We start from the raw sequence: 26,700 nt of genomic DNA, 5'->3' as shown, positions 1-26,700 counted from the left end.
TTGAAAATTCTAGAAAACTGGAAGGGATGACTAACCTATTACAAGGCTGGGTCATATTTACTACTGATGATCATAAAGTGTTTGAATTGAATTCAAGAAAATCAGCTTCACATGTTCCAGTGGGGGACTTGTGGCTATGGAGCAGTTTTTTCTAAGAAAAATCAAGGGATTGTAAAGGGCCTGAAGGTTCAGTGTGGGTTGCCATTGCATAGTTACTTTGTTACTGTGAAGAATTTGTCATTTCATTGATAAGGGTGCCCCCCTGCCAGGCTTGGAATAGAGCCACCCAAACAGTGGGGGCCATTTGAGGCTGCATTGAGAGGACAAGGGTCCAGATCTGGGCAGGGGCTGAGCACAACTGGAATCTTTCATCATTTATGGGAGCTACGGTTCAAGAAGGACATTGGTAAGCTGGGAAAGGCATTCAGAGCTTGCCATAGGAGGAAAGAGCTGGGTGCATTTTAGCCTGGAGAAGGGAAGATGCAGGTGGGCAGTATAGCTTTCCACAAGAATTTGAAGAACCGTCATGTGCGAGAGGGATTAGGCTTCTTACTCTATTTCTTCATTGAGGTACTGGGTGGAAATAAGCTCATCCTTTGAAGGAGGCACCATGCTGCATACAAAGATGAATGCCCAGGCACAGCTGCTCCATCTCCTCCTGCACATGGGTGCCTTTTCAGCCCCCTATGTGTAGACAGTTACCTAAGTCACTGAGAGCATAAGTGCTTTACCTGGGGTCATCAGGCTGTGCTAGTCTGTGTCCAGACTGTTCCTTACTCTTCCTAGATCCAAGCCTGCTCACATTACCATGTATACTGTAGTTCAAGAAAAATTTGAGAGTAGCATGATGGGTTAAAACCCAGGCATGGGATTAAGAAGAACTGGATTCCAGTCCGGCCTGTGACAGAATAGCTATGTGACCCTGGGCAAGGCACTTCTCTCTTTGTCTCTCACCCTTCTTTCCTCCCCTCCCAACTCCTCTTAAGACTTCCTGATCCAGCTCTCTAACCACTGAAATACCAACTGCCTCAAGACAACTTGTGTGAATGCACAGATGGAATGCTGAGTTTGGGGAACAGCTCTAGTTTGTCTGAAATACACTTGAAGGGGAATAATAAAAAAATAGACTTAGAAAGATAGGTGAGATCCAGGTAATGGGGGTGATGGATGTATTTTAGCCCATTGTCAAAGAAGAGTCATTGAAGATTTTTGAGCCAGCTTTAGGAAGATTATTTTGAATTGGAGAGGGTAGATGCTAAAAGTCTGGAGGCCCCTCAGGAGGCAGGTGCAGTGGTCTTGCTTAGCATCTGAACCAGGGTTGTGATGGAAAAATGGAAAGGAAAGGATGAATATTATGCAAGACTTGGCATCTGATTGGATTGAGGGCTTGCGGTGAGGAGAGGAAAGAGACATGGATAATATGGAGGAGAGGAGCTTGAGTGTGTACTTAACAGAAATACAGGATTTTCTGGAGGAGAGAGACAAGTTTAAGGTGGAGATAGATGAATCTTGAACTTAAAATGCCTTCAGGACATTCAGGAAGAGATAACCCTAACCCTTTTGGGCTGAAGTTCAGCAGAAAGATAATGCCAGATAGTTGAGAGAAGCATCATCCTGGTCAACCCTTGGGAGCAAATGAGCTCACCAAGGAAGATGGTGGAGAGAGAAGAGCCCAAGATTGAGGCCTGAAAAGATACATTCTAAGAGACCTGGATATGAATGATTATCTAGTAAAGGAGATCATCTGTCAGGGAGGGGAGGGAAGTAGGAGAGGACAGTTAGTGACAGTGCAATTAAGAGAGAATTGCCTGGGAAGAAGGACAGTAGGGTTCTCAAAAGAGAGCATGAGGAGCAAGAAAGGCCTTTGGATTTGGTAGGTCAGCTGGCACCTTAGAGACAGCAGTTTCAGCCCAGTGGTAGGCCAAGGGTCACAAAGCCAGGTTGTCATTATGTGAGAAGAGGCAGGATTTTAGGCAGAAGGCCAGCAGGAGGTCAGAACAGGTGAGAGGTAATAGAGAAAGAACTCGGCTTTTGATGAAGTAGAAATAGCAAGAGAGCTTTGTTTTCATGATGAAAGGGAGAATTGGCAGAAGAAATGCCAAAGAAACAGACCCAGGAGGGAAAATGATTTCCAGTATAGGTACTTAAAATTGAATTTCTACTCTTTTGTGTGGACTGAATGAGAAAGTATCGTTTGTAACCTGTAAGCTCATCCTACATCACTGAGATGATGAGCTGAAGACTGTGCTGTATCTCTTGGTTAACTGACTTTCCAGTGGCCTAAAGAGGAACCATGTTTGATGAAAAATAAAGTCAGCCCAAGGGCAAATGGGAGTAAAGAAGAAGGACCAGCTTAGAACTGTGTGTGCAGTGGGTGAGCTGGTTTCTTGAGAGTTCATTTGCAGCTGGTGTAGATAGGACACTAATGGGAACAAGGTGTGTTAGTGCAAGTTCCGCCCCACATCTGTGGTTCCAAACGAAACTCAGATGCCAGAAGAATCTTTCAGGTAGAGATCAGGGCATAAGATGGCAGGAGAATTGGCTACACATGGTTAGAAGCTGACTTATCTAAGAACTGGCCCCAGGACAGTACTACCTGAGTCTCCAGGGTTATTTCCCACTTTTGTGGCAACCTCGAGCATGATTGGAATGAGAATTCTTACTGCCCACCTTCAAAGTGTGTTTGTATTTTGCTGTTTCTAAGGGCTTATTAAGCGATTGTTTACAGTAACTATCTTTGGGTTTCCCCGTAGGCAACCGAGGCAAAATTACTTGTTCTCTTGAGTTCAGGCTGTGACTCAGCTCTAAGCAGCTTGTGCCTCTGAATTTTTGTCAATTCTCCTTCCATAGAAACACTAACGTTCAGTCCCTTCTCTCTACTACCATGGTCATTTCCTCCCCCTCAACCCTCCAGTTTATCACCTTTCACTGAGATGATGGCAGTAGTCTCCCAACTGGTCTCCACTTCAAGCCTCTTTCCATTCCATTTCATCCTCCATAGGCTGCCCAAGTGATTTTTCTACAGGTCAGGTATGATCATGCCATTTCCCTGCCCCCTCTCTCCCCCCTCACTCAGTAGACTCCAATATTATCTCTAGGATCAAATATAAAACTCTTTATCTGACATCTAGATGTCTTCAGAGCCTGCCTTTCTTATCATATGAGGTAGTTTGGGTAAGGAGCAGGGAAAGGGGACAAGGGGATGAGCATTTATGGAGCATCTAGTTAACTTTGTGCCAGGCCCTGTGCTAAGTGATTTTCAAATCTCATTTACTCCTTACAACCACCCTCTAAAGTGGAACCTTCTAGTATCTTGCCCAGGGACACACAATTAGTACGTGTCTGGGGCCTAATTTGCATTCCAGTCTTCTTCCTTCCAGGCCCCTTACTTTGTCTAGATGATGTTATCCCTGTTTTAAGAATGAGGAGACCTAGTTCACAGGTACTTCCTGGTCTGGAGAATGGTCCACTGTAAAGGGAGAACAGTCTGTGCCCAGATATCATTCGTTAATCTCCTTGAGTCCTTTGTATCAACTAGTGACTCACTATTAATGCCTATGATCCCTTTCACCCAGAGGTCTACAAGTAAGAGAAGGGGGAGCAGCCACACCCACTGAAGGTGGGAGAAAGCTTGAGCTTCAGCTTAGGAACCAGACAATGCCGAGATGGAGTCCTCTTTATATTTGACCTCCCTTCAAGTACTGAGTGACCCTAGCACTTTGCAGTTCTGTGAACATACTAATTGTCTACTAGGAGTGTTGAGGTCCTCTTTGAGGTGCTAGGGACACACATACACACCAAAACAACACATTTTTCCTACATTCAAAGAGATTACAGTCTTGTAGAAGAATGAGATGTGTGCATAAATAGCTGGAATACAATTCAGCCAGTCGTTTAACTTTTATTAGGCACCTTCTCTGTGTTAGCCTCTGTGCTAAGCACTGAGCATATAAAGAAAGGTAAAGAAAGGACAGTCCTTGTTCTCTAGGAGCTTACACTGTAGTGGGGGAGAAAACATCAAAGTGACTGTACAAGCTGGAGAGAATGGAGAGAAGGAAGGTATTAACAGTGAGGAGGATCAGTAGCTGGATTCACCTGAAAGAAGCCAAGGACCCCAGGAGCGATAGTATAAGAAGGGAGAGAATGTAAGGCATGGGGACAGCCAGTGAAATGCCCAGTGTTTTGTGTGAGAAAGAGCACAGAAGCCAGTGTCACTGGATTGCAGAGTATGGGGAGTGTGGTGGAATGTAAGGAGATTGAAAAGGTCCTGGGATTATGCCAGAGAGAAATAAATAGCTGAGTGACAATTCTATTCAAACCATGTGGTCTCATCTGTTCTAATTACGCTTATTTGCCAATTAATAACTTCCATGGAAAACTCAGCACCCTTCTTAGGAGATACCACGATATGATAATAATAACTACTAACATTTATATAGCTCTTACAATGTGCCAGGTACTGTGTTTCATATCATCCTTAGAATAGTCCTGGGAGGTGGGTGCTATCATCCCCATTTTGCAGATAACTTGCCTAGAGTCAAAGAGTTAGTAAGTATCTGAGCCTAGATTTGAACTCAGGTCTTCCTGACTCCAGGACCAGCACTCTGCCCCCTGCACTACCTATATTATGTTTCAGGGTCTTTTGATTAGAGTGGAAAAGCTAATGCAGGCTCATGGGGATATTAATAGAAAGAGTATCCAAAAGGTAGTTAGACCCTAATGAGAATACTGTGTCCAGTTTTGGGTGTACTCTTTACTTCTTCCAGATTACTTTTCACTTATGTTTATTTGCATTTCTTATGAACTATTTAACATTTTATTCTATTTTTATAAAGTCTTTTAACTTTATTTTATTGTTTCTTTGTTTTGTTTAGTTTTATCGCTTCTTGATGTTTCATGGAGTCATGAGCTTCCACTTGGCCAATTCTAATTTTTAAAGAATTATTTTCTTCAGTGAGCTTTTGTACCTCTTCAGTATTTTTTTTTGGGGGGGGGGGTTACCTCTTACCACTTGACTGATGTTGATTTTAAGGAGATATTTTCTTTAGTATCTTTTTTGCCAGGCTGTTTTTATAATTTTCTTGCATCAGTCTCATTTCTTTTCCAATTTGCCCTCTACCATTCTTATCTGATTTTTAAACTAAATTTTTACTCTTTTTAAAAGAAAACCTTTCTTTAGTTTGTTCAAGAAATTCTTGTTGGGTTTGTGTCTCATTTGCATTTTTCTTTGAGGATTTGATTGTAAGTGCTTTCAAGTCATTGTCTTCTTCTGTATTTGTATCTTGAGTTTCCTTATCATCATAGTAACTTTTTATGATTGAGTTTTGTTTTGCTTTTAATCTCTCGAATGTTTCCAGCCTTCATCATGGCTTTAGACTTATTTTTAGTGTTGGGCTCCATACACGTCATCAGGGGAAAGGAGGGAAGGGTGTCTGGTCAGCCTGAGTTTTTGTCTTGCATGTCATTGCTGCTTTCACAGCCCAGTCTGGAGGCATATAAGTTTTTAGTGCCTTCAAAGTGTTGTGATCCAGTGAGAAGTCTGTTCACTGCCCTTCTGGCCTGTAAAGTCCTGACTTGGTTTGGGTCGCTTGGCTTGTGTGAGGCTAAGCTTCTGTAAACTGCTTCTGGGCTCAGTAACTGTTAGCCTTCCTGGAGGTTGTGCACGTTCACAGTGATTGAACTGCTGGCTCCCCCTGGTTATTCCACTGTAGGCATATATATTGGGCAAAGGCTAGTACTGAGGGCCCTTCCCCTTCCTCTTCTTGGGCTCACAGCCACTCAGCTATGGTTTAGGAACTTATTTCTTGATCCTTGCACAGGTAGGGGCCCTCCTTCCTTGAGACCTTAACTAAGTGCAGCTCCCATGAGCTGGCCAGGTTGTTCCAATACAAAATGTACACTTGGCCAAAAACACTATTTTATGGAGAACTCACATGGGGCAGGTGATCACATGGTGGTCAGAAGAAAACGATACAAGGACATTCTCAAGGTCACTGTCAAGAACTTTGGATTTGATTGTGCAGCATGGGAGACATTGGCACAGGACCGCTAAGCATGGCGTGCTCACTTCAGAAAGGGTGCTGTGCTCTATGAGCAAAGCAGAATTGAGACAGCATAAAGGAAACGTAGGATGTGCAAATTTGGAGTAACCACCCCAAATGTCCACACAGACTATCTATACCCAATCTGTGGTAGAGCATTTGGAGCTCATGTTGGTCTGATCAGCCACAGTCGTACACATTGAAACTTCACTTATCATGGTGATGTGATTTTGGTTCTGTTTGAGAACGAAGGACAACAACCAACCAACCAACTTCTCTGTGTCTTGGACCTGGGTAGTGGGAGACAGAGCTGCCAGATGGCACCTGCTTTTGCTCCTGGTGCTGGCACAGGGGTCCCTTGCAGTCCTTACTGCCTTGGGACAACGGGCTGCCCTGCTGCCATGTCTGTTTGTTGTGGCGCCATTGATGCTGTTGCAGTGCGCTCCAGGCCGGCACTCACTGCAGTGTCTGCAGACCTCTCTGTTTTGTCTTCTAATTTCCCTGAGTTGGAAAAATGACAACTTATAGTGACTTTCTTGGTTTCCCTCTTAGCATTTGGTCTGGCACTCTTTATTGGTGGTTGTAGAGGAGGGTGGGATGCTGGAGCCTGGCAGGCAGTGGAAGAGAGAAGGTTAAGTGAGATGACGGATGTTAGAGATTAACCTTCTCAGTTAGTTCACTGAATTTTTACCGTTTTGGATTCTTGATGTCGTAGTGTCAAACTAAAATAGAAGTGGATCCCTGTAGCCACAAATTGACTTAGAAAACCACAAATCAGCATTATCTGTGTTAACGATATTTTTATTTATTTTGTTAAACATTTCTCAGTTAACAGTTTAGTCTGATTCTAACGACTAGGGAGTTTGAGGATCCTGAGTTTGATATCTCTGTCCTAAACCATGGACACACACCTGCAAGTGCTTTATCTCTTGTACATAATTCCTATTTGGGAGATGCTTGAGAGGTGAGAGGATAGGACACAATGTCTGGTCTTCCATCTTATTGGTCACTTGACCTGGAAGTTTGAGTGCATTCTTTATGAGGAACATTGGGAAAACTTATGCTTGTCCAGAGGCAAGAGTGACCCAGGCAACCAGGGATTTGGAAACCATATTGAAGACATCTAGTCCAGTAAACATTTAGTAAGTGCTTACAGTGAATAAAAAAGACAGTTTCTGCCCTCAAGGCATCTCCCATCTAAAGCAGGAGAGAGCCCACAAAAGTAGTCTGGGGAGTGGTTGGGGGAGGCAGGGCCCCACAAGGTGGTACCCAGTGTGGGGCCACCTTGTTTTCTGCAATTAAAACACTTAATGCCAGACATATCTTAAGTGTTTAGTGAAAAGCAGATATTAAAAACACCTTCAGGGAACCCCAGAACACTTCCCTCCTTTCCCCTTCTTTCCTTCCTTCTTCCTGACATTCCCCAGTTATTCAGAAGAGATTGCTTCTGAAGTCTAGATGGAGCCCGTTCTTGTTGACCCCAGGTGTCCTCAGGACTGTTTGAAGTGAGAGATGGGCTCATCTGTGTCACCTGTTTCTTTTCCATGGAGGGGAGGGGGGTGGTCTGAGCAGTAACTGAAAAGCATCTGCCAAAGTTTTTGACCACCTTGGAGCAGCATGAGACTGTTGTAGGTGTGGGGACGTGGTCTTTGAAAAGCTGCACGCTGGCTGGAGACACTGATGGAGGGCAAGAGCGTTGTGAAGCTTGCTGGGCCTGTTGTTTGGCTCTCCTTTCGGGAATATTCTGAAAGGCACTGTTTTCCCTTCTCTTTCTGCACAGTAGGGAGCAGCTGCAGGTCGTCATGTCTGGAATCAAACGAACACTTAAAGAAAATGACCCTGACTATGAAGACATTTCTGTGGCTCCCCCAAACAAACGGCATCGAGCCTTGGAGGATTCAGGTAGAGCTCTCAGGGTCACTGGAGCTTCTCTGTGTAGAATGAATTCCAGCTTTCCTCCTCAACTCGCTAGACTTGCATTTGGGGTAAACTGACACAGACGCTTCATTAGGAGGAATGGGCCAAGGAATGCTTCACTGTAGGCTGAAGGCTTTTAGCTGGATGGAATCTTAGAGTTCCATCCAATCCCCTTGTTTTACAGGGGAGGAAACTGAGGCTCAATTGAAGTGATAGTCAAGTGATGGGGTGATATGGGGATGTGGGATGCAGGTGTGGGAAGTTGTTTCAGAAATGGAATCCAGCTAGCCAGTGGAAATCTTAGTGTCAAGGCAGGTGGTCTGTGGCTTCCAGGTAGTTGTAGTTCTAAAATCTTAATTGAAATGAACCTTAGCTAGCAATATCCAGATCCTTCCCTGATTTTTATAGAGGGAACATGCTGAGACCCAGAAAGATTAACTTGTTCAAGGTAACACAACTAATTGAGAACAGCTGACTTCGAGTAATGATCTTAATTGGAGTTCAGCATCATCCCAGTTTGCATAATATCTGAATTGATATTGCAGAATTTGTTTCCCCAATCTGAACCATTGGCTTCACCTGGCTGTTCAGGTGTACTTTCCTTCTTGCCATCTTTCCCTTTGCTTGGGTGTTAGCTCAGAAATGTTTCCTGCAGAGCCTTCCTGGTGCTTTCAGAGCTGGATTCAGGGAGTCTCTGAGAAACCAGAATTGTTTAACTGTTGTTCTGGTTTTGTTCTGTGGACAGCTCGAGATGCTGCTGTGCAGAAGATTGAAACGATTATTAAGGAGCAATTTGCTGTTGAAATGAAAAACAAGGAGCATGAAATTGAAGTCATCGATCAGGTATCAAGCAAGAGAGCTGCTCACCAGGGGTGGATTGGAAAGGTCATTGTTGTTTGTTGCTCTTTTTAAAGAAATAAACATTTTAAATTTATTTTTAGCGCCTGATTGAGGCCCGAAGAATGATGGATAAACTTCGCGCTTGCATTGTGGCAAACTACTACGCCTCTGCTGGTCTTTTCAAAGCTTCGGAGGTAAACTCCCTGCCCCCACTCCACCCTGAGAATCTTTGAGTCTGTCCTTCTGTTGTTCCTTGAGTTATGGTCTCCTAAGTGGAGGTGTGGCTTACTTCTTTGGTTGATTCAGCCTTCACTGTATGCCAGGCCATGGGCTAAGTGCTGGGGAGACCCAGGAAAAGTTTCACTCAGCCTCCATCCATTCTTTCATTCACCACTTGTTATATGCCTTATTTATGTAAACTGTTCTGCTCGGTATGGAGACACCAAGTTAAGAACAGCCTTCTTTGAGAAGAATGTTTTTAAAGAGGCATCTTTTCTCTTTGTTCTTTCTCCTGACTTTGTGTACTACTCTCAGACTTCATCCCAACCTGATCCCATCCTTTAAAAGAAGGGGAGATAAGACACATTAGCTTCTCACCTCCCATCTCCTCTGTGTCGGCCTCTCATTTTCATTTCCGTGTGAGGAGACAGTGGGATATAACAACAGTTGGCATCTGAAATCAGTGTTTGCTTGGTGAACTCAGACTGCTAGGAATGACACTTTTGGTTCTGCCAGTTTGGCCCTGTTTGTAAGCTTTAAGTTTGTTTTTGACAAAGAAGCTGATAGAACAAGAATCTAGAGTTCTGGAAACTTTTATATTGTGAAATAATAACTCTCCTCTCCTTTTCGTCTTTTTTTTTTTAACACTATTTATGGAGATTTTCTTTTTATGGGTTTGTTGCCAAGGAAACAGGGTTCATCTGAAAGAGGAATGTTCCTTCTAGATTGTCATTTTGATTATCTAAATGTCCTCACATTTGTCTTGAGGAAAACCAGCTTTATTTCAGTTAAGATAAACATTAATTTGCCAGCCTCCCTGCACTGCCAGTACAAGAATGACCCCGGGATGAGGGAAAGGTCCTGGTGAGGGTGACCTGTTGTTGGTTTTTAAAGAGCGCATTGACCAGGTGAACTTCAGACAAGGTCAGTATGACTTTGAGGTACAGAGGATGATACCACCCCTGGTACTGCCTTGAATAAACTGAAGTTTAAAAAATCCAATCAATTTCCAATGCATTGAAAATATAATTGGATACTCAAGTGGCTGGGAACAATGCCTAACTTTCTGGCTTGAAGTGCCTTAGCTTTAACTGACAGCATGAAGACCTAGCCAGTAGCTAGACCTTTGTACACAAAGATTTTAATGTATCTGTGGAACTCATGGTTGCAAGGAAACTTTCTGTCATTGCTAATGTTCCCGTTGCTTTCTGTTTAATGCTGCCACATTTTATTAAAGTAGGTTAAAATTGTTCTTGTGTATTTTTTTTCTGGTGTTGCTGTTAGAAGAAGTTAAAATGTGCTTACTTTCTTGGACCGAGTTAAAAGTATGTGGGTGTTTTATTTCTTTGTTTGTTTTGTTTTGTTTTGCTTTTGCAGGGATCAAAGACCTGTGACACCATGGTTTTTAATCATCCCGCTATCAAGAAATTTTTGGAATCTCCATCAAGGTCCTCATCACCTGCTAATCAGAGATCAGAAACACCATCTCTTAACTATTCAGAAAGTGATTCTTTATCTCAACACAATGACTTCTTATCTGACAAAGACAATAGCAGCAGTCTGGACCTGGAGGAGAGATTGTCCCACAGTGTGGAGCTTCAGAGGCCTGGCAGAAATACTGGGCGGGTAAGGTTAATACTAAAGGATGATTTGGAGGGACAGAAGAGGAGGGCAGTAACAGATGGACTTGGCAGTCTTTTCCATATGCCAGTTTTCTAGGAATCAAATTATGCAAGATGGTTTTTTTAATAGTTTTAGGCATTTTAGCTGCTTAGAAGTACATAAAGAGGAAAAGACCCAAGCCCCATGATAGTCCTTACTGTAGGCCAGGCATGTGGGACTAGGACATGCGTCCGCTGTGTCTAGAGCTCTGGCCCAGGCCAGTGGGTGTGACGGGGGCCACTGCTACCTGAAACCCTGCACTTGTGAGAAGTCCTGTTAGTGGGGGCTGGTTTTCCACATGCCATTGAAACAGACCCTTTTCTGTCATAATGTCTTGCCCTGCACTGAATACTTTGCAGAGTGCTTTTGTGTACATAATCCCAATGGATCCTCATAGCCAACTTGGTAGGTGAGGAGGGCAAAGTATTTTTTCTACTTTCTGAATGACAGAATCAAACTTGGTGAATTAACCAAAATCACACAGTTCATAAAAGGTAGTGATGAGACAGGAGCCAGGTCTTTTGACTCCAGTGTTCTTCCTGTTATACCACTTGCCTCTCTAAATAGTTTATTTTAAAAACAAATTCTTAATTGCTGACACTTACGTGCTGTGATTTTGGCACTCTCAATCAGGGATTCATAATCTGAAATCCAGAGACCCAAAAGGGATCCGTGGATAGATTTTAAGAATCTGTTGATTTGGAAAGGGGAAAAAATGCGTCTTTTTTTTTAAGCTCCTCTTTTTTTTGCACACATTCTGAGAAGGAGTTTGTTCGTAGATTTTACTTGACTTCCATTGTGGTTCTCTTACACACAAAAGGGTTAAGAACCCGTCAGGACTGAAATATTGTCAGTTTCTTCATTTGAAGAATAAAATTGATGAAAACAGGTTTCAGATTTTGCTGCGTTTTAATGAAGACGTCTTTCAAAGAGTTACATTGTCAAATGATACTAGAAGATGTCATCATCTTGATTATCTGGAACATTTGGTCAATGGGAAAACTCTCCTTATAGCAGAATAATGAGAAAAAGCAAATGTTTTAATCAAAATATTTTATCAAACCCAAATATTTCGTCATCTTCATCAAGTCTCAAGTATATTATTTGCTGCTCACTCATTTTAATGTGCTCCTCTGCTCAGTTAGTGAACATTTTTTCAGTTCTAAGGCACTGTGCTAGGCCAACTGCATGCAGAGGTCATGGGGCCTGGAGATCTAACAAATGCTGCTTTTAAAAAAATTATTTTTGGGGGGGAAGGAAGCTTGTCTTCTGTTCTAGTTGTGGAACTTTAGCCTCCATACTCCCTTCTACCTTGGAGGCTGAGTCTTGGGAATGAGCTCTACAGACGCGCTTCTCTTACACGCCTCCATCACTTAGTGACTGTTGTGGATTTTTACAGGACCCCGGGGGTGGAGCCAGCTCCCGGAAAACAAACCAGCAGCATTCGGATCTCACTTTGGAAGAAGTCTCTAGACTGTTTGTGAAGAAAACCATAGTAGTTGGCAACGTGTCAAAGTAAGTGCGCGGCTGGGCCCAGAGCCTTTGTTTCCATCCCATCTTACTGAGCCTACAGGCTGAGTCATAGGAGGATGGAGCTGGAGGAGCTTTTTTGAAGCTGGAGACTGAAGTACAGAGAGTGGTTTATTCAAGCCTCCCACCTAGATAGTGACAAAATGACAACTAGAACTCTGGTCTCACTCACAGGTGACAGACCTTCTGGGCACACACAACGTTTAGTTGTATGCTGAAAAGCATACAAACAAAGATTCTCTCCTAACTCTGAGTGGCCAGTTGGTCTGGGTAGCCACAGGTCCCTCAACAATTTACATACAGGATCAGGAACATCTGCTTATTTCCCACAGACTGTCCCTTCACATTTCAATGATAATGAGAAAGGACAGTCTCTCCCATGTAAGTGGGAAGACTGACATGCATGGGCTCTGGAGAAGTGGGTGAGAATTCTGGCACTGATACTGACCCAAGTAAACAATCATGGGAAAGTTACTGAGATCCCTCTGAACCTCTCTGCTCCTCTGTAAAAGGGGGACAAGGTTCTTACGTTAGCTGGCTCGAAGGGTTGCTGAGAAGAAAATGCTGTGTGAGACTTGAGTACTTTGTAAATGGGGCATGATGCCAGCAATGATCAAGAAGTGGTTACCATTTTGAGGGTGCACAGGAGAGTTGCAGGAGGGCTGCCTGTGCACTTTGATGGTCTGGATAGGAATCCTGTCTCTGCTACCTGACAAGTCATAGGACTTTACTGGGCCTTTCTTCACATATAAAAGGAGCTAATGAAACTGGACAGTAGTTGTAGGTATTCTGCATCTTGTGTTTCTATTCTCAGTGGACTGGAAGGAACCTTAAGAGACTATCCAGTCCAGCCCTTACCTTGCCATTTTAAAGATGCAGAATTGAAACTCAGAAAGGTTCCCATGACTTGCCAGAATCAGCACAACTATTTACTTTGACTTTGCTGACAGAGAGATTCCAGATTGGGATTTCTACAGTGACCCATCTCTGAGGCTAAACTTTGTCAAAAAATATAATTAGCAGCTAGATATGCTAATAATGATTTCATGTAAGGTGGACAACCCAACCCCAAAGTTAAGATTCCCTGCCTTGAATGCACTCCTTCTTCCTGTCTGCTGCTTTGGAAATCCCTGGTGTCCTTCAAAGCCCAGCTCAGCTGGTCTCTCTTGGAATCACACCATGGGGTCTTTGTATTTACTTCTCTGCCTCTGTGTTGTTTTTTCCCCTCCCCTAGAGGGTGTGTTCCTTGAACACAAGGACCATTTTGTTGGGGTAGTTGTAGCACCAGTGCATGCGTACTACAACCTTAGACACCACCAATATTTCATTAGATTTGTTGAAGAAAAAGAGTCCAGTGACTAAAAATTTCAAAACAAAATAACAGTCTACATATTTCACAGCTTTAACCACTCAAATCCTTGTTGTTATGGATACAGGCTTTTGTCCTGGTCTTGTTTGGAGGACAGTGGAGAAGGTACTCTGATGTGCCTTGTGTACATCACAGAACTTAAAAAAAGCCAACTTAGTGGTTTTGAGTTTTACTCATAAAAGAGATGCTAATTTCTAGCACTGTGAGGAAGCCAACATAGAAGTGAGTAGGTACTTGATTAAATTCTCACATGTTACTTCCTCATATAATTGTCAGGACAGTCCCTTCATAATGACTGTCTTGGGGGAGGGGACTCTAGGAGTCCTGTGCATGAGAACTTGCCAGATGAATCTGGTATCAGATCTATGCAAGTCAGCTCCCGACTGGCCAGCCAGCAGTGTGGGGCAAATAGAGAAGTGTTCTTCTCTTCTTTAATGTATGTACTTCCTGTGACTGGCTAATGTGTGGGCATAAGTTTGACAGGAAGTATTTGTTGCAGCTCATGCTCATATATTCACTCCTTCTAAATAGGTTATTTTTCTATGTGGAGCTCAGGGTTACACCCTTGGGCCATCGGAGCTGAGCTCCTCTAGGGGAGGATGATCTCATGCTGTACTGTGAGTGTGGCCTCATTTCTGCCAAGTTCACTGGGTTAGTTAAGTTCACTAATCACTGTCTGATAACATATGAGGGCAACTTGGTATGATGGAAGGAACGTTGAATTTTGAGTCTGAGGACCTTGGTTCAAATCCCAGTTCTGCCCCTTATTTCCTGTGTGGCCATGATCAAGGCTCCTAGACTTCATCTGTAGAATGAGGAAATGGACTCATTGCCTTTTGAGATTCCTTTCTACTTTAAACCTCTGATCCCGTGAACTAAAAGATCCACTGAGTTTCTTTAGACTTTAATTCTGTGATTCAGAAGGGCCTTGGCTCATTTAGGAAGCTCTTCCAGTGTGCCAGGCACAGTTGCAAGCACTGGATGTTTGTAGTACTGTCTGCTTTTGTGTAGTTGGTTGATGGAGATAAATTGTTTGTACCAGCCAAACTCCCAACAGCCCTAGGCAAATTCTTCTGTATCCTTGAGGGGCTGGACTAAAGTGACCTCTGCAGTCCCCTCCAGCTCTAAATTTATGATTCTGTGAAGTACTTATTAACACTTATACCTGGTATAGTAGTTATTATTCTGTGTTATCACTTAATAGCACTTGGAGCTGGGCCAACTAGGGCTACAGAGAAAAGCAGTTCACTCTCCCTGCCCCAAGGATCTCAGTGAAGAGCTCTCCCTTCTCACAGGGGAGGGATTCAGCATGGCAGTCTTGGCCTCCTACTGAGGTAAGCATTCCAACTGAGTCTTAGGAAGCCAAGGATTTTAATAGTCAAGGAGGGCCGGCCACTGTGAGAGATAGCCAGTGCAGAGGCTGGAGCATTATGGGTGAAGGCCAGCAAGTGGCTTGAGTTGTGGGATGGTAGAATGTGTGGAGGGGGAGAAAATAAAAGAAAACCAGGATGGTCAAGAGGACCAGGCTGTGAAAAGCTTTAAGTGCCAAACAGAGGCCTGGGCAGTTTGATCCTAGAGATAGTAAGGAGCCAGCAGAGGTGATTAAAAGTGGGGAGGGTGCAGCGCGGTCAGAATTAAGATTCTAGGAAGTCCTTTTGGCTTTGATGTGGAGGATAAATTGACTCTAGTCAGGTTGATGCACCTGTGGGCCTGAGCGAGGCTGGTAGCACTGTACATGGAGGGAAAAGGGTGTAAATGAGGAAGAGGCTGTGGAGGTAGAAAAAACAAGATTTGTCAGCTGATTGAATATGTGGGGTGAATCGGGTAAGGAACTAAGGGGAACACTGAGCTGGTGAACCTGGGGACTGGAAGGGTGATGATGCCCTTGACAGTGCAAGTTATTAAAGTTGTCATATGAATAAGGAATGTTGTCATTATCCAGGAAAATAAGGGAAATAGAAGAAAAAACCAACAGAGGTAAAACTGTTACAACAAAAAGCCTGACAATAAAAACCTCTATTTAACAGAAGATTTCTAAGCCTTAATTGATGACCCTCTTGTTTACAGTAATGTTCGATACAAAAATTTAGGAAATAATAATGACTAATGCTTTAATGTTTATCAATTGCTTTTCAATCCACCAGTAAGCAATTATTAAGCACCTCCCTTTTTCCAGGTACTATGGTAAATGCTGTGGATATGAAAATAAACAGTCCTTCCTGTAAAGATTTAAAACACACATGCATTAGTATATACAAAACAGGTACGAGGTGGCTTGAGCTAGATCAAGAATCCACTGAAGAGAAAGTTAGTAGCTGAAGAATTAGTGTCATCCAGGCAATGATGGATGTTTTGAGTGGACCCCCATTAAGCTGGTCCAGTAGGACATCTATCTGTTTTGAACAGTGAGGACAGAAATTAAGACTTGAAAAGGTAGAAGGACATAGGATTGCATTTTGGAAACTTGTTTAATTATTAGTGCTTTCAAGAATGCCAAGCTTCTCCATCCTTCAGTCAGCTTTCTCATGGGCCTCATGCTTGTCTCCCCTGTATGCCTCCTCTGATTTGCCTGCCCCTGTTTCCCATGTTTGTTTGTCACTCTGAATTTCATCCCTTTCCTGGCTTTCTTTTTAAGTTCCTGAAACTTACTTGTTTTTTAAAAAAATATCATCTCCTCCCAAAATAGACTAGTGTTTCTAATGCAGTAATTCTGTGTAATTCATTTTCCACATTTACTCACACATTTTCCCCTTTGTAAGAGATCTTATTTTCAACCAGCTACCTATATTCTAGAGCAGCCCATCCCTGTGATTCTTAGAGTTATTTAAACTGCTATGTAGTATTCCTTGAAATTTAATTTGTTGGTGAACCACCTTATTCATGGCCTTTTAACTCTTAATTCTTACATTGATAGGGACTTCATTTTGCATAGGATAACCAAAGTAGACTGACTGCCTGTGGCAGAAATTGAGGCAGCTAGGTGACCAGGCATTGGATGTGGAGTCAGGATCAAATGAAGGATGCCAACATGTGTGCTAGGAACTATACCGAACACTTTACAAATGAGATCTCATTTGATCCTCACAACAACCTCTTATGATCCCTGTTTTACAGTTGAGGAAAGTTAGGTAGACAGAGCTAGCATGTGTCCAGGGCTAGAAGTGAAGTTGGCTTTTCCTGACTCCAGGTCCAGGGCTCTATCCACTGCACCACCTACTTCGTTTGAATCTTGCCTCATCTACTTAGAGTAAGCTGTGTGATACTAGACAAGTCACTGAACCTCTGTGCCTCAGTTTCCTCATCTGTAAAATGGAGATAAATAATGGGACCTACCTGCCAAGGTTGTTGTGAGGATCAAATAAGGTGATATATGTGGAATACTTGGCAGCCTTCCGAGCATTGCAGGCATGCTGCTGTAATCATTGTTCCTGTTGTTATTTAGGTCTGTAGCGGTCAGTGTCAGAGAGCAGCAAGGTCTGGATGAGACTCAGTCAGTGGTTGGTAGTTCTCCATTCCATAGTAAAAGATAACAGTTCATTTTGTTAGCTGTGTAGTCCTAGCCACAAAATGACTTATTGAATTTTGTTTTGTTTTGTTTTTTATTAACTAAAAGCTGACTCTTTTTTTTTTTTTAATCTTAAGTGTAAGCTTGTTTTATAGACATCCAAACTTCTTTCTGGAAAGAAGAAACTGCATGAGTTTTGTTGTGTTTATTTCACTTGAACCCTAAACTTTCCTCAAAATGGCAGAGAGTAAGTGGTTTTGAGCATGTTTTCTGAAAAATAATAGTTCAATTTTATTTTTCTTACTAGGTACATTCCCCCTGATAAGAGAGAAGAAAATGACCAGTCAACTCATAAGTGGATGGTGTATGTCAGGGGCTCCCGGAGAGAGCCCAGCATCAATCACTTTGTGAAGAAAGTTTGGTTCTTTCTCCATCCCAGCTATAAACCAAATGACCTTGTGGAAGTTCGGTGAGCACACTTACAATGTCATACAGTAAACATTTATTAAGACCTTATGATGGGCCAGGCACCGGGGGTACAAATGAGAAAAAGACAGTCCCTGGCGTTGGTGTAAAACAGTACCCAAAGGGAGCTGGTGTGTGTAAGGGGGAGAGGGGGCTGTCAGAGAGGGTTCCTGGAGCAGGGGGATGATGGTGGTGGTGATGATGTGAAAACTAAGCAGAGCAGCTGGTGGCAAATGGGAATTATGTTGTTGTTTAATGAAGCAGTAAACATTTCCTAAAATTGCAGAAGTACAGGGATCTTTAAAGCTCATCTAACCCAATCACTTTTTACAAATGAAGAAACCGTGGAAGAGAAAGGTTAAGTAATTTGCCCAAATTCACACAGCTTGTTAGTGGTAGAGCTGGGGCTAGAATCAAATGCCTATTCCAGAGGTCTTTCTACTATACTATATTATCTTGAAATGGAAGAGAAATGTGGTGACCATAATGTCTTACACTGAAGCAATTTTTGGACTGTGGCTGTTTGCCAGATTAATAGCTTCAGGTCCCTATTTTTACCAAACACCTTAATAAAAGTAGCAGAGTTCTAACTAGGGCAGTGTAATGTGGACTTTGCCACAGGGTCCAGTCCTTTGGGGAAGGTGGAAGGGGAGGGCCTTCTCTCTGGGGCAGTTCCCAGACCTGTATGACAGTGAAGTTTGGGACCTGTACTTGGAGCTCCCCTTGTCATCTCACTCAGTGAGCCTCATTCTTTCCTGCAGGCTTCTGTAAGGAAGTCTTGAATGGTTCGTTAGCTGTTAGTGCCAGAGTTTTCACAAAACTGACTTTGGGTGATTTAAAAAGACAGTTTAATTTTGGGAGACAACTTACAATGTTTGTTCTTTTGGTCCTGAAGAAGTGACTTTGGCTAAATGTCTCAGATCCTAGCAGCTAGGCAGATGCTCTCTCTTCCCTTGTCTGTGCTAAGAACACAACTTGTGAAAATAGTATAGGCACTAATTGTGTCAGCATTTTTCTGAATTCCCAATTGTAGTAAAGCTTGTCTTAGTTTCAGAATGTTTAGCTTGCACGTTCTCAGTAAAAGTAATTAACTTTTATTTCAACTCTCTTTAAGAGTTGAAATGGAAATTTTGGGAAAATAGCACTGTGGTAAGTAAAACTTTTGTAACTAGCCTCAAATTATAATACTTAGAGTTAGAAGAGTTGTCATGTTAAACTCTATTGTAATTAGGAATAAACCACTGAAATGGAAACTTAGGAAAAGGAGAGAAAAAAGAAAATCAAGAAAAACAGAAGAGCCTGTCTGAAAGGCCTAGAGCAGGGCTGGGGAACTGTGTCCTTAAGGCTACCTGTGGCCCTGTAGGTCCTCAAGTACTGTCCTTTGACCGAATTCAAACTTCATAGAACAAATCCCTTTAGTAATAGGCTTTGTTCTATAAAACTTGGACTCTAATGGCTGCACCCAAGAATCTAGAAGGCCCCAAGGAGGTAGAGTAGCAGAGGTGCTTCCTCTGGGGCCCAGGAGCTTGTTTGTTTCTGTTTGTTTTCTAGATATTTGAATCTCTTAGGGTTTGGGGGGAGTTTTTTGTTTTGGGTTTTTTAAAACTATTTGACAGTTGTCATTGTCTTTGTCATTTATTTATCTGTTTAAAAACAAGGTTCTGAGAAGGGGTCCCAAGACTTTGCCAGCCACTGAAGAGATGGGCCCCAGAGTAGGTGAAGAAGCCTTGCTCTTGGGGGAGAGCTCTATTGACCCAGTAAGATCAGATCAGAAAGGGAACAGGAAGGGGAGGATGGGGGGGAGGGGGAGAGGCAGAAGTTGAGTCTAAGCCAAGCTAGCTTCAGGAATGCGTGGACACCGGCTAGGGTGGGGTGGGGTTCCACCAGCATCCAGCTCTGCCTGAGATCAATAGAACTTGAGAGAATCCAGCTCTCCTCCCAGAACCTCCCTGGTCAGACTTCGTTCTTAGGAGCTGCTGGTGTTCATTTTGATGGCGTTTGGTTGTGCTTCTCACTGCAGTAGTAGCCATGCTGCAGGAGGGTTCACATCTCACATGCAAACACAGTCAGACTGCAGTGCTCATTTTTTCCCATACTTTCTCTATTAAATTCCCTTTTCTTGATGTCTGACTTGGAATCCCTCTCCTGAGCTTGGACTTTAAATGTAACCATTTCTTTTGTGAAGGCTGATGACCTAGTTCACAGTCCAGTTATGTGATGGTGTCTGACTAACGGGCCGTTTGCAGCTTTAAGAAAGGTTAGTGTTAATCCTGTGTCTGGATCAGAAGTGCACATTTGTTTTCATATCTCTCTGAATCATCTTGTGCCTGATAGAGAATGCAGAGTCTGTCAGTTTCCTTTAAAGTCTTCTTCTCACTTGACAGAATTGCCAGGTATGCTGTCTAGCACCTTTGTTGGACAGAATTTCAGAGGACAGCCCTTCCTAAATTCTACTCTGACCCATATCTTTTCCCAACTTTCATGTTGGTGCCTTAAGGTATCTCGGTGCATTCTTGACTGATCAGGAGAACCCTCAGATTGAGGCTACTTCCTTTATATGGAACTGGTGAGGCTGTGTTAGGATGGTTTGGGAGCAGCCTGCTCATGAGCCACTCCCATGAGTCTGCTCCAGATCTATCTGGCCATGATTCAGAGAATATTATTGACAGTGAATTGGTATTGTGGCCTAAGGGTTTGTAGAACTAATGTTCTCCTTAGGGGCTGCTCTCTGAATTTACCCCTTTGGCAAATCTGAGGCTCCTCTGGAAATAGTAAATCCTTTAGAAGACTTGGCCCCTTCCCCACCTTCGCTGGCCAGTTGGCAAGGTTGTTCGGAATTTACCAGGCTTTGCTGTTCCTCACTGGACTCTGCAGCATCGATTGGCTTTGCCTCACTGAGCCCAAATCTTGCCCTGGCAGAGACTCAGAGGCCTTGGGGAAAGAAGCCCCAAGTCTGGGAATCAGTTCAGGCATCTGTATTAGCTTCTCTGTGTTGTGAGGATTGCTCTGGATGTGGAACTCCCTCAGTATCAGGAACTGCTGGCGTGGAAATTTCTTATACCAATGCACATCAGTAATTTCTGTGTAACTTGTAACATTGAGTGACTTGGCCAAGACCACACAGAAGGGGCAAAGCTGCCATGGGCATGCTTCCTCCCAAAGTGAGATCACAGGTGGAAAAATGTTTTGGACATCAAAGTCTGTCTTCCTAGGCTTTGTGCCCAGCTGTGGCTTTATCCAGGCCCAGCCTTCAAAGGGGCACTTGTTAACAGAATGTCCCTTGGCTGACTCTCCTGACCATTGCTGCTTTTCAGCTTTTATGGGAAATTTAGCAGCATTATTGGCATGAACCAGCTTTTTATTGTCAAGCGAAGGCCTTCATTAATATGGACACTTAACTGAAACATCCCTGAAGGAAAATTTTCATGGACACTTGATGGATCCCTAAGATGTGAGGCATATAAAACCCTACCCCTGGGTCCTGACCATTACCTTCATTTCTCTGTAAAGGTCTAATGCTTTCAGACAGTTGATAAATGCAAGTAATCTTCACTATAGTGTGGCAGGTTTCCTGGGGCCAAACTATCTTCTTTTGTGTTGGATTACAAGTGTGGTTGACATTTATTAGCACCACATCCAACACTACACTGGGCCAGCAGGAGCCCATGTCATGATTGTTTTTTAGCTCCTCGTTATTCCTCCACTTGGTTGATCCACACTCCTTCCATGCTCTACTTTCCAGTTGATCCATTCCCTAGAGTCTCTGCTCTCATCACTGGAGGCCTGAGTGGGGTTTTGGTTGTTGGTGTTTTGCTCCAAGTTTGTTTTTCTCACTGCTGCTTGAAACTGTGTTGACTTTTAGCCAACTCCTTCAATGCCTTGGCTGGTATCTGACTGGTTTTATCAGCCTCGAGAATTCCCTCTTTTCTCTGGTCTGTAATGCAGGCCCTATTTGTTTTATTGAAATGTACTAGGTACGTTATTTTTCAGCAGTTTCCCTTTTTGGTCTTAAAGTGTTGAAGACAGCAACTCACCCTTGGGGTGGGTGGTCTTCTTGCCTTGTTGCTTCACATGTGCTGTTCTGGTATTTGTGAGGCTGTGTAGGCTTTGGGCTTTTATCCTTTGCTTTTGGTCTTGCTTGCCAAAGCCCACATGACTCTGCTCAACCAGAACTCACAATTTTATGGTTTTTTGATACTAAGGATTACCTCCCTACAACTTGGACATGTTTTCCTCTTCCTTGGTTAGGAATTTATATTTGTATTTTAAAGGCATTTCTCCCCTTATCGCATATTTCTCTGATATTGCAATAAATCTGTGACCTCATTGATATGGGTACTCCCCCCAGAGATGTAGATTCTTGTTTCTTCATACCTAACCATCCTTTGTGGCTCATTTCTGTCGTTCCATAAACTACCAAAAAGGAAGGGTCCATCCAAGTGGGGACGTTCCATGATTTTCCTTCCTTTCAAGTGTGGTCTCAGCAATAAATCGTGTCTGCTGTCTGAGGAGCAACCCATGATAATACGCAGAGCTCAGTACCATTGGGTTGTCTGCTTGCTGATGACCTCTTTGGTGATAGCAACTCATTAAACAAAGAGAAGTACCCAAAGCCCTCCTCCATCCCCATCCTCCCAGCCCTTTCCTCTGTTGTAGTGGCTGTGGCAAAGGGAGAAGAGGTTGCTGAGAAACAGAGTCTTTATTTTTTAAACTGTTTGTAAACACGAGCACAGCTGTTGAATGCTACCTGTGCAACATTCTTATGAGCAGTACTACTGGAAAAACTGGATCACCTTCAACTTCAGTTTTTCAGTTACTGAAGATTTAATTTACAAGTCAATAGAAATATTTTAGGTTGCTGTCTGGTGAGGGTTCACTTGTCAGTTCACAAACACATTTTGCAGGGGAGAGAGGCATTTAGTCACTCTGTGGGACCTTTTTTTTGAGATTCCCTGTTTTTGTTGAGTATCTTAACTCTCTCTCCTTATCTCTTCCCACTTCACATTAGCCAACTGTCTTTTTTTGTTTGATTTCTTCCAGTCTGGAACAGATAGGGGTAGATGGGGTTGAGCAGAATGGAGTGTGAAACTTAGAGGCCAAATGTAAGTTTCATTGAGCTCTGTATTTGCCCCCTATTTTCTAAGGTACCTTTAGCAGAACTCAGCAATAATGAGTTGGCTTAAGAGAATCTCATTGGGAAATGTTTGTCAGTCTACCTCATGAGTTAAGTACTCTTTTTTTAAGGGGAAGGAAAGTGTCTGGGTGAAATCTCCATGTCTGCTTTTCTCTAGAGAGCCTCCTTTCCACCTGACCAGGAGAGGTTGGGGTGAGTTTCCTGTCAGAGTTCAAGTTCACTTTAAGGACAACCAGAACAAGCGGATAGATATCATCCATAACCTGAAGGTATTGTATGGGAATGACACTACCCTGTAATGGCTGGTGGGTACCATTTGTACTCCCACACATGCTGTATGATTGAGAGAAATGGTCATGGTGGGAGGAGGTTGGTGGAAGGTTCTTGAGGACAGTACAGTCCTTGCATCCGAGTTCTGGAGGCAGAAAGGAAGACCACTCCATTATAGCTGTCATGGGAGAGCCAGGGTTAGTGACTCAAAAGAATTGCTGTGAATTCTCAAAGAACCAAACTCTTTTGGAAATAGCCTGTATCCAGTAGAAAGGCCTGCTAGTCATGTGACTTTGGGCCAAGCACTTAAACCATTCTTATGCTTATGTTCATTCAAAATGAAAAGTCTGTCCTAGTCCCTGTATTTCCATGGACTCTCCTGAGGACTTTGGAAAGGGCATTTCTCTAAATGCATAGGGCAGCATAGTAGGAGCCTTATAAATGAATTCTTTCCCCATGTGCCTTTTATAGGTTGATATCATGCATATTTTCCACTGACTAAATATTCATAACTTTAGTATTAACTTATAAATCATTCTTTTCTCCTTGGTTGTGACTAGGTTAGTTGTTTTCTTTAGAGCAAGTATATCTGTGGAACTCCTTCCTCCCCCACAGTATTCACACCTGTCAGCCTTAAAGAATGCTGTCAAAGCACCACTGAGGCATGTCTTTACCAAATTAGAGATAGGCATTAGTATCTTGGTATTTTAAATTACTTTCTCAATCTGCTATTTTTTTTAAACCTAAGTATATTTTAAATAGAGAAGCACAAGGAGACTTGGTACAGTAAAAAAATCAGTAAGTGTTACATACGGATATTTCAGTGGATCTGTCTCATCTTTGCCCATTTGGTGTGGCTTTGTCCACTCAGTGCTTGAGGCCTTCCTTGCTTTCTCCTGGCCCCACAAGTACTCTGGATGTCCATACCTGTCATCCTTCACTCTTACCACATAACCCTCCCTTTTTCTCTTGTCATATACTAACTTGATGACTTCTTTTACTCTTGTTCATCTTGGGAATTCCTCATTGGTTGTATGTTTTAACCTAATCTTACCTACCATGATTTGCTCTATCTCTCTTTGAGGCTTTTTGTCATTAATTCATTCATAATTGTTTAGAGACTCTTCTGTTCCCAGTCCTGCTGCCATACAGCAGCAAAATTGGTAGAATGTTGGTTTTAAAAAGATTGACCTTTGCTTTCATGGGTAGCTGGGGTCGTTACAAGGGGCTTTTCATTTTGCTGAAGGAAGTCTATCTAGTCCGTTATCCTCTTTTCTACTCTGGACCCTTCTGACTGTGCGTCTATAATACTGTCTGTACCAGTGCATGTTGTAAGCGTTCTCTATCCACTTGGTCTTTCCAGGGTGGATGGTCAGGCCAAACTTCTTTTAATCATTGCAGATCTCCACCAGGAGGTTTGGGAGCATAACCAGTTGTAATTAATTGTCACAGCAAAGTGATCAAAAGAACCCAGAAAGCACATTAATCAGCAGATACTTAGCTTGACTGCCACATGGAGAGAGAGCGCCACCAAAGGCAGCATCAGTTAGAATTTAAATTTGTTTGTGTACACAGTTCTGAGCCATAGTCATGTATGAGACAGAGTAGCAGGGGAGCTTGGCAAATCACCCTGATGGCATTTAAGGACAGTAATGGAAGGGGAATAACAAACAGGAGAAGAGAAAACTATTCATAGCACTAACAGAACAAGCTCTTCTCTCTCTCTGGGCTCTAAGGAGGCCTCATTCACTGAAGCAGTTGAGACCACTTCCTGTTACCCCTCCTCATATCATTCAGGTGCCTTCTGCACCAACTTTCTCCATCACCCTTGTCATAATTACAAGAAGTGGTCATTTCCTGGCCAAAGAAAACCTCTCTGTGCATAAGTGCTCCTATTTCATCTCATCTTCTCCAGCAGAGTGCCTTCTCTATCCTCTCCACCCTCTAACTTATCTTCAATTTCTCCCCATCTTCTGGCTCCTTCCCCACTCTACAAACATGCCCTTGTCTCCTCATACTCAAAAAACCCTCATGACTTTTGCCTTCCCTTGCTGTAATTCTGTATCTCTCTTTTTTGTGACTAAACCCCTTGAAAAGTTTGTCTACAGTGTTTCTGCTTCCTTTCCTCTCACTTTTTAACTCCTACAGTCCGGCTTCTGATACTGCTCCCTTAACGTTCTCTTTAAAGCTCTGAAAGTTCTCATAATTGCCTAGTCTCATGACCTTTCTCAGTTCTTACCTTGATCTCCCTGCAATCTTGGATGCTGCTGATCACCTTATTTCCTTTGAGTGTCTATTCTCTCTCTTTGTTCTTTCTCTCTCCGACCCCTCCTCCTCAGTCTCATTTGTTGAGTCCTTATCCAGATCACCTCTGCTGGTGATTTGTTTTGTTGAGTGATTTCTGTAGCATTCAGTTATGATTTCTCTTCCAATTCTCAGGTCTGTTTATCCAGCCCTTCTCTCCAGGCTCATATCTCCCCTTGTCTGTTGGACATTTCAGACTGGATGTCACAGACATCTTAAACTTTCTGTCCAGATTCGAACTCATTTTCTCTCCTTCCAGGTCTTCCCTCTTATACCCTCCCTTATTACGGCTGCAGGTACAAGCTGTCCCCTTGGGTGACCAGTTCCTTGAAGGCAGGGACTTGTTTGCTTTTATCTTGGTATTCCCAGCACGTAGTATAGTGCTTAACCTGTGATAGGGGCTTCATCAAAACTTAGCAGTTGATTAATTGATTCTCTTAAAGTCAGGAATTATGCCTTGGATAGCTTTATGTCCCCTCACAGTTCCTAGCATCCTGTGTTCATGTGATGTGAATGACTATAAGGGAATTTGAATTTTTGGAGTCCTTGAACCGTTCTTCTTTGTTGTAAGCTGAGCAGTTTAATAGAAAAGATCAGGAGAAAGGACAGTGCAGATGTGGCCTCTCAGGTGCTCCTTTCAGAAGGGCCAGGGATTACTCTGATTACTTTTTAGTAACTTATCTCAAAGAAGCAATGCCCTTGGATGAACAAGTAACCGTAGGGAAACATATTACACACATAAGAAAAAGTAATAAATGATCACTTTATCCCTTGCCTGAAGAATTTTTTTTTTATTTTCATTGATATTGGACTCCAGCAAGTACTCTCATAGTTGGTTTATTAATTTTCATCAATTTATTCTTTCCTAACCTTACACTTCAGTATTTAGTGGAAGTGACCCAAGCTTTCAAAGACTATTCAGGGGAGGCCTGGGATATTTAAGTTTTCCCAAAGATGCAGGGATGATCCTTTTGTTCATTCTTGGAAGCAAGGATCAAGAATCAAAGGAGACAGCCCTGCTAAGAGGAGAGGGGATAAAAGGGGGCCTTGAACCAAAAAAGTTCACTGGCCAAGCCAAGATAGCAGAAAAAAGGCAAGAACTTGCCTGAGCTATATGTGGATCTAGGTTGTAGTCTTAGGGATAGGAAGAGCAGTTAGCACACCAGACCTTGTGGTGTGGAGGATGGGGATCCTGGCCACAGTTTCAGGGCAGAAGTCGTTCACAGACCAGAACACAGGCCAGGAAGGCAGTAAACATACCTCTCCTTACATCATAGCACCTTAGAAAAACTGAAAATTGGGTCTACCAGAGTCATTTTCAAGGTTTCCAGAGGACAAATGATACTAGGGCAGTCTGGGCAGGTGCCTCCCACCTCCAGCATGAAGCAGCTTTCGTCTGTAATCTACATCAGCCTCGTCCTTCTGTCTGCGTCCTTCTACACAA

General features: G+C 42.9%; 1 protein-coding gene across 11 annotated transcripts in view; it reads left to right on the top strand.

The window, feature by feature from the left end:
* The window catches only part of YEATS2 (YEATS domain containing 2), a 108,456-nt gene that overhangs the window by 7,923 nt on the left and 73,833 nt on the right, over positions 1-26,700 (top strand). For 8 of the 11 annotated variants that reach the window (XM_072640344.1, XM_072640345.1, XM_072640343.1 and 5 more), the window contains exons 2-8: positions 7,822-7,943; positions 8,704-8,801; positions 8,900-8,992; positions 10,395-10,643; positions 12,079-12,194; positions 17,391-17,552; positions 22,840-22,951. In XM_072640344.1, coding sequence (XP_072496445.1) covers positions 7,844-7,943; positions 8,704-8,801; positions 8,900-8,992; positions 10,395-10,643; positions 12,079-12,194; positions 17,391-17,552; positions 22,840-22,951 — 930 coding nt within the window. In that variant the 5' untranslated portion in view covers positions 7,822-7,843. The other 3 variants (XM_072640338.1, XM_072640341.1, XM_072640347.1) reach the window with 2 other exon arrangements.

The sequence above is a fragment of the Notamacropus eugenii genome, chromosome 2, assembly GCF_028372415.1.
Source record: "Notamacropus eugenii isolate mMacEug1 chromosome 2, mMacEug1.pri_v2, whole genome shotgun sequence".
Lineage (NCBI taxonomy): Eukaryota > Metazoa > Chordata > Mammalia > Diprotodontia > Macropodidae > Notamacropus > Notamacropus eugenii.
Note: the sequence above shows the minus strand (reverse complement) of the source record. Positions and strands in the feature narration are given on the sequence as shown.